Genomic DNA, 8,247 nt, shown 5'->3' on the forward strand with positions numbered 1-8,247 from the left:
GGCTGCAGGGCTGTTTGGGTCGTTTTCGTTCATCAAATCCCCTAGAGCCGTGTGCAATGGAAGTGTTTTGTTTGGGGAAAACGAAACACTGCCTTTCGACAGAAGCAGCTCATCGCGACTGTCAGGCCAGCAGTGTGAGTGTCACGGCGTGGGGCCGCTCTGCTCGTCTTCATTGACAGACCCTGCATTGTCTGGCCGTCCCTTCGTCAGCTCAAACCCGGCTCAAAGTGGGTCCGGCAGCAAGACCATGGGTCCGCACAAACAGGCAGATCTCCAGCAGAGCAGCTGCAGGAGAGGACATTTGTCTGGTCAGACCGGCCCAGTCAAAGTCCGGGCCTAAACCCTGCTGGCGTTATAGCAGGACTTGAAGGGATCCATTCATGCAAGGAAACCCTCCAATGTCACTGAAGCAGTTCGGTAAATAAGAACTAAGCCACATTGGTCCAAAAATAAAAGTCGATGCGAGAGACTGATAAATAGAACAGGAAACATCTTGTTGAAGTCAATGCTGTTCAGAGGATGCCAGCAAATGTTGAATGCAAAAGCTCACAGACATTTTCACACAATGAAGGATGCGCACAGTAGAGGCTATTTACTGTAGGATCATTTTGCTCATTAAATAATAAACATGTCACTTATATGTCTTTGTGTTTTACATTTGATCAGGTTGTTGTCATGTCTTCATGGAGATCTAGTTACACTGTAGGTCTAAAATACACGAGAATATCGCCCAGCATTAGAAATGTATTGCAAAAGAAAAGCTGTTTCCCTGCAGGTGGCAAAACCTGATGATTGTGAGCAACGTTATGGCCGAACGTGACAAGTGAAACCAGCGTCGTATTTTTCTGACTGTGTGCAGTGAAAACAGCTGAACCATGGTGCAGGACAGGCGCACGGGCCCTGCGGTGAACCCCTCTCACGGCGCGAGGGAGTGGGGGGCTGGCAGCAGAAAACTGGGTGCTGTCAACAATGGCATCAGGAGCACCAGGTTGGACCCTATGCGGCGCTGAGACAGAAGGTTGTTGGCATCCAAATCCGAGAAGCAAAAGGCAAAAGTCGTAGTCGAAACAAAAGAACTAGGACGGGTAGCCGAAGGAGTCAGGCCGAGAGCTGTAGCCCAGGGCCAGTCTCACCAGTGAGCGGGGGCTGAGTGGAGAGAGAGGGTGTAAACAGGGAAGACGGAGAGACACTCGATTCGTTATCGCGCGGGCGTTGGCGGTGAGAGGTGCTCGCGCGAACGCGTTCTGTGACAGGTGCTTGTGAAAGGGGGTTCGTTGAAGGACACTGCGGCCCCTGCCTGCTGCTGGGGGGCAGGCCTGTCCGTCGTGTCCTGCGAAGGGGGGGCTCTGGGCCGTGGCTGTTGCAAGGCCAGACAGCAGTGGGAGCAGGCGTCAGCGCGCCCGGGCGGCAAGGGCGCAAGTCGAGGTTTCTTCCCTGCTGGGAAGAGAAGAAAAGAAACACAACCTTTCGGCTGTGGAGCCTTCTTCGGGTGTGGCTGCCCCACTCGCAGCCTGCCGCAGGCACACACACACTGGAGCTCAGGACGCACAGCCCCCAAAACCAGCAAAACCAGCAAAACCAGTGGACATTTTGACCACTTTAGAATGGTCTCTTGTTTCTAGACAACATTATATTATATTATTATATTATAACATGTATTACGTGATTGAAATATAACAAAACCAGAGGCAACTGTAAAAAATGATCATTTTCACTAAACAAAGATCGCTTTATACATTAACCCTGTCTTGTTCTAAAGCTTCCTGTCAGGCTCTTAGTTTCCAGTGGTAGGGATACCAGGCACGCATTTCTACTTGCATTGTGCTGCCATCTTGTGTTCATGTTGTGTAACAGCAACAGAGGAAGAAAATAGTGAATGAACGCCTATTTTATTTTTATTTATTTATTCTCATTTCGGACTGCGAGGAGGCTGAAGGGTCTGGAGTCTTTGACAGTCTCAATGAGTACGCCGAACTCTCTCTCATAGCTCCCTTCTTCTGAAGAGACAAATCTGAGGATTATCTGGTAATTTGATGGTAACTTTACGCGAGTTGCTCTCTGGGTTAGTGTGTGCTAAATTGCTCATTATCACTAGACGTGTATGTGCGCTGTATACCTGTCTGCATGTATTCAAATACATACTGTCAATTTCTATACAATATTCATAGATTACATCTGAAACTTTTAAAAATTATTTTAGTTTCCGCATGGGAAAATGTTGCTTTTAAAACGCGATCTCTGGAACCGTTCAAGGGCGAGTTGGGAAAAAAAGGCCGTTCGTGGGCCACAGAATCGCATTAACTCTCGTGGGACTCGAGTCCTTGCAGCTCCGCAGAAGAAAACTGATTTCAAAGAACTGTTGAATCAGAAAACAAATCGCCCACGCCATATATTCATTTCGGAGTGCTAGGTATGCAACCTCTGCGTTTATCGGCATAAAAGGGTGATGTCCTGAACCCGCCTTGATTCTCCAAACCGCTGAGAAAGCACCGCTCACGCCCGTCCACAGTTCCTTAAAACCCCCGTTGATATTTCCTGTTCATGGAATTAATTCTCCAGTTATCATTTTAACCAAAAAAATAAAAAAGTAAAAGCACTTTTCACTTCTAATTTTAGTTGCAACCTGGCATTATCTTCTATCCTTTCTTCAGCTAATCAATCACACTGCTGATACCAGTTTACAATTAATAATAATAATAATAATAATAATAATAATAATAATAATAATAATAATCACAATCGATTTGAAAAAACAGTAAATGACAATGAGAGTTAACAGAAGATCTTCAGGGTATGTTTTTGTGAAAATCTTTATTGCAGAGGCTGTGTTTAGAAAGATCTGTCTTGTTGCCTGATATTCCCTGCTCACAGATTCTTACAATCTCCCCTTCATATGCTGTGTGTTTGTCATCCACTCAGTCTGCCTTAGACCCAGACTCAGAGGGGCTTCAGTGCAGCTTCAGTCTGCAGTGAGTAATGTCTGCTGTTGAAGGTGGTCATTAGAGAAGGCAGCATTTCTTTCACTGCATTAGGATCAGAAAAGAGGAGGTTTTAATTACAAAGACAGGAAGCTTTTTTTTTTAGATTTGCCCTTTAAAGGGTTTTCAGAATTGCAAGATAAGCATCCTCACGCTGAGTTTGAAATCTAATTAAATTTGATTTCATTTCACATCATGACACAGTGCTCGGTGATGTGATTCTATGGCGCACAGAGACTCTCGTCTGCAGGAGGGTCTGTATTATCATATCAAATCCTAGTGGAGGGTGAGATTCCTAAACCCCAGCCCTGCCCTCTTCCTGACCTCAGCTCAAATAAATGAGACCCTCTTTCTCGTATGAGTGTGAGTGTGAGTGTGTGAGTGTGTGTGTGAGTGTGAGTGTGTGTGTGAGTGTGAGTGAGTGTGTGAGTGTGAGTGTGAGTGTGTGTGTGTGAGTGTGAGTGTGAGTGTGAGTGTGAGTGTGTGTGAGTGTGTGTGAGTGTGAGTGTGTGTGAGTGTGTGTGAGTGTGAGTGTGAGTGTGAGTGTGAGTGTGAGTGTGAGTGTGTGTGTGTGTGTGAGTGAGTGTGGTGTGTGTGTGAGTGTGTGTGTGTGTGAGTGTGAGTGTGTGTGAGTGTGTGCCTCGTGATGGACTGGCGACCCTGCCCTGCACCCGTGTTTTCCAGGATAGGCTCCAGTTCCCCTGGGACCCTGAATTTTAAGGAAGCAGTTAGGAAATGGATGGAGTAGGACTAGAAAGAACAGCCATCCGGTCGGACACAGACGAGCGGGCGTAGTCATCAGGGCTGCGTTTATTAAAGCGCAGGCGAGAACGCAAACACAGACTCAGGCCCATAGAGGGGGGGTACGGGCCTCCTGTCTCACACACCCCCGACAGGAGCGCACACAGCCAGCAGGGATCAGGGAGAAACCAGCAGCGCTCCCTGTCCGCGGGGCAGCGTCAGGGCCGCGGTGTGGGCTGCACGCTCCCCGTGGGCCAGAGTCCGGGGCGTACGGGCGACACGCAGGCGATGGCCGTGGCCCGGGGGGCGAGCCCTCCGGGGCGGGCGCGGCTGTCCGGCCTCGTCCTGGCCGCCAGGGCGCACGCCAGCAGCGCGGTGCCGCCCAGGGCCAGCAGCAGGCCCCCGGCCCAGCGGCAGGCTGCCAGGGCGCGGTTGTGCCACACGGCCCGCTCGTCCACCAGCAGCAGGTCTCCCTCCCCGAAGCCCTCGATCCTGGGGGGCAGGAGGAGGCCCATGCCCAGCGCCAGCCCTCCGGTTGCTGCCAGCAGGACCCCAGCGGTGAGGCAGGCCTGCAGGGGGAGGGGACAGCAGGGTCTTACGCATACGCTCCCTCGTGAGAAAACTGTTTTTTTTTCCTTTTTTTTTTTTATTCTGACAGATGTGGCTCTGGACAGATTCTGAACCCACTTCCATCCCCACCGCCAGAGCGAGAGGGAGGGAGGCAGAGCCACAGGGCCCACAGAGGACACGCCGGCCAGCGGAGCCCGAGGGCTCCAGTTGTCAGTCATCCCCAGTCACAGCTCCGTGCCCTGTAGCCCAGATCCACCCTGATACTGCCAATCGATTCCCTTCTCAATGGAATAAACTGCCACCTTTCCCCAGTGCCAGCCCACCGGTGATGTCAAGACACGATGGACACTATGGACCAGTAGATCTGTGGTTAGGACTGTCCACCACAGCAGAAGACATTTAAACAGATGAGCGTGACTTCACTTACTAATTCATTCGACTGAAAATGTAATCCAAGCAACTTTTATATGCACATATTTTTTAACACAGTGGGACAATGTGGTGGAGCTGTTCAGGTGATGTGTCTCTCTCAAGGGCGATTATTATTATTATTAATAATAATAATAATAATAACAACAATAATAAGAAGAATAGCTTGTATTTGTTTTTTGTTTTAAAGTGTCTTTGAAGATGGACTTTCCCACCACACAAGTCCTAACAAGTTTAATTCTGGTGTCAGTGACTCAGAAACACAGGAGTCACAGGGGCGCTGTCACAGCCCTTGTGGTTAAAAGTGAAAGTGTGAGACACACCCGTGTGGTCAACCGGTCTGTTGGCCGTGCCCCAGGGCCCTGGAAGGGAGGGTCGCTGTGTCGTGCGCGCCGGGGCTCAGCGCTGTACCTTCCAGAGCAGGGAGGACCAGGAGAGAGACGCCCTCTTCAGCTCCGTCTCCGAGAAGGCGCAGTCCTCGTAGAAGAGGTGCAGGTGGGAGCGCACCCCGAAATGCTGGCCCCCCGCCCCGCAGGAGCAGTGAGGACAGCGGGGTTCCCGCACACGGGCCGCCATGGAGGAGGGCGTCCCGACACCTGCGATTCCCCGGCTGCAGGAGAGAGAGAGCCTCGATTGGGAGGAGGTGTCCTGCAGGCCAGAGAAGCGGCGAGAGAAACGCGCAGGTGTGTAACGTTTCCCCGACAGCTGCAGGCTGGGAGCCCGCCGAAGCTCAGGGGAAGACCTACGAAGATTCAGCTCAAGTGGAGGAGATCCACAGGGCACAATCACTCCCATGTGAGCTCCAGGATTTCTCCCTTACAGCTTCAGGCTGATCGCAGTGTGTCTGAGCTGGCCTGCCCTCTCCTGACACCCATCATCACCCTGTGCAAATGCTTTATCAACCTGACTGCGCCCCCTTTCCCCCCAGGAGTGAACCCCAGGGCGGTGGCCTCACACGCTTAACCCCAAGGTTCGTGCACACATACGTTACGGCGCACGCCCCTGGTTGCCATGGCGTCTCCCGGCGACCCTCGGCGCGGGCTCGGCGATCACTTGTGTCACCGTGAGTGCGACGGGGGCCGGGCGAAATGTCAGCACAGCCTCTGCTCGGGGTCCTGTAGGAGCCCCACTTATCTGATTGCTGGTGACGTGAAATAAGGCCCCCAGGATCGCAGCTATCACTCCCCTCCATCAGGAAGGAGACAGGAAATGTGTTGTTAGAGGCCAGGAGCGGCACAGGCTCTGCTGACTGGAGCCTGGACTGGTGAGTCATGCGCCATTTATCGCCTCCGCTCGGCTCCAGACGAGGCGATCGGTGCCCAGATCGCACCGTCTAACTTCAGATTTAGAGCCGTGACACACGGACCCCTGGACACAAACAGCAGCCGTGGGCAGAAACAGCTCAGCCCAAATAGCGCTGAAGCCTTCATCACGCTTGACAGGATTTAAAATGTATCTGTTTGAGGTTTCAGGTTGCCAGCAGAACCTGAACTTAAACAGCATCACAGTTAAGAGCCTGTGCCATCTCATTGCTCAGAAGGTTTTGTGTTTTCTTCCCTGTCACATCATTACAGGGAAACTGCAAGAACATATATTGGAAGGTAGCCATTTTCTAAATTAAATTCCCTGCATCCTCTTGGAAACTCGGAAAAATGAACTAATCTCTTAGGTTAATCTACTGTATTATATGTTACCTGACCAGGTACCACAGCTATGCATTTTTCCAAGGGCTGTATTTGACCTGTTTCTGATTAATTCTTCGGCCAAATCTTTTAACAAAAATGCATGTTTTTTTTCAAACAAACACACCACAAATGCACCAGGAATAGGTTCTTTTTTGCCTTGTTGAAGTTACAAAACTGGACCTAGCTCCAATCTGACAGCACATTTAGAAAGAAGCCAGGGTGCCCGAGACTTCGCCGTGAGCGCAATTAATTGGCTGTGAGTGGAGTTCAGAATGGAGGCGGCAGCACTTCATCATCAAGTCTTTAAACTCCTCCGTCAGCTGCAGGACGCGGGAGAGCGATGGCATGTCTCTCTGGCTAACAAGCCTGATCACACATGAAGTGACTGTGAAGTACAGCCCTGTTAATTAAATTACTAACAGATGCAGCTTCTAGTCTGATCCACTTCAACATCTCTCCCCTCACTTGCCTCCTTCCTGACTCGAGGTTTCCACACTGAACTTGGAGGACCCTCTCCCTGGCCCCCCCCCGTCCCCGGTGGGTGGAAAAGACACAGGACTGGGAACGGGGGCTGAGACGCACGGAAAGACACGGCAGGCACAAGCACTAGCACACTAGCACACTTGCACACGCTGCAGGGCGGCAGAGGCGCTGAGCTGCGCTCACCTGGGCGGGCTGGCGGGGGCTGGCGGGGGCTGGGCTCCGTCTCCGCTTGGCTGCTCCCGCTGAGCAGGCTGGCTGGAATCGCGGCAGTCTGAGAAGGAGCGCGCTTCGTGCGAGAGCCGGTCCGCAGGGTCACAGAGCCCCCGAGAGAGCGCCGGGCAGCTCGGTAGCCAGCCTGCACTGCTAATGACATCAGGCTGGAGGGGGAGCAGAGATGAGCCTGGTGGAGAGAGGAGGAGGGGAGGGGTGCCTCCATTCTTACCCGCTCGCTAGCACTCTGCCTGTGTAGAAAATCACTCCCCTGCGTCTGCAGCTGGTGTGTCGCGCTGAGAGCTCCAGCACACAGCCTGGGTTTGAAAGAGAACTGGAGTCTGCACTCAAAGGAGTCAGCATTTCAGGCTCAGGTAGACCCTGTCCGAGACAGCACCCAGTCCATTAAATCCAGCAAGAAAATGGACAGAGGCAGGGTCTGCATGAGTGGCACCTGTTGTCTGGGAGCAGGTGTTCCAACTGATGTCACTTCCTGTCCACAGTGGGTGTCCGTGGAAGCTCCTAACGCACACCCCTGTCGGCGTGGGGACGCACACCAGGTGCAGCTGAGCGGGCCAAGACCGCGAGATTCCAGAGATGAAGTAAGTGCTATCGATGTTAGCTGTCGTAAGCACAGAATGGGGCTCCAAGAAAAGATTTAGTTAAAAAGAAAATGGCAGACAATCATTCACTTATTACAGCATGTGTATATGTGCCCCAGACTAGAGACAAATCAAAGTCCGGGTTCACTTGATCCCCATGGTTGCTCAAGTCGGATTGATTCACCATAGGCGGCCGCCCAGCAGAGCTGGCTGCGCATTGCAGCACATCTCAAAGAACCTGTGACTGTCTGCTGTACAGAAGCCTGCCTGGGTTTCAGCATGGAACAAACCTTTACCTGCCCCTCATTTGATTGGCACTGGACCAGCCCTGTGCAGGATCGCCAGCTGTTTCGAAGCCTCGACACGGATGCCTGGACTGTCTCCGGAGAGAATGAGACGCACAGTTCTGTTCTCACAGGCACACTCGCCTGCCCACTGAGCTATTCATCGCTTGAGCCTCATGGGAGTGCTGACAGAGCCCATGCCTCCTGTTGACAACCCTGCAGCTGCCCAGCAGAAGAGCTCATCTACCCCACTGGCATCCAGCGA

The 8,247-nt window shown here is 52.0% G+C and overlaps 1 protein-coding gene across 2 annotated transcripts; it reads right to left on the reverse strand.

The window, feature by feature from the left end:
• Window positions 1–3,768: 3,768 nt before the first annotated feature.
• On the reverse strand, window positions 3,769–7,550 carry LOC138223305 (neurensin-1-like). 2 transcript variants are annotated; one of them, XM_069179417.1, is made up of 3 exons: window positions 7,070–7,550; window positions 5,130–5,328; window positions 3,769–4,288 (listed from the first exon to the last, which is right to left on the reverse strand). In XM_069179417.1, the coding sequence occupies exons 2-3, from the start codon at window positions 5,292–5,294 to the stop codon at window positions 3,938–3,940; spliced, it is 516 nt and encodes a 171-aa protein (XP_069035518.1). In that variant the 5' UTR covers window positions 5,295–5,328; window positions 7,070–7,550; the 3' UTR covers window positions 3,769–3,937. The 2 variants fall into 2 exon arrangements, with proteins under 2 accessions (XP_069035518.1, XP_069035517.1); XM_069179416.1 differs by having other exon boundaries at window positions 5,130–5,366.
• Window positions 7,551–8,247: the final 697 nt, after the last annotated feature.

This window comes from Lepisosteus oculatus, chromosome 16 (assembly GCF_040954835.1).
Source record: "Lepisosteus oculatus isolate fLepOcu1 chromosome 16, fLepOcu1.hap2, whole genome shotgun sequence".
Lineage (NCBI taxonomy): Eukaryota > Metazoa > Chordata > Actinopteri > Semionotiformes > Lepisosteidae > Lepisosteus > Lepisosteus oculatus.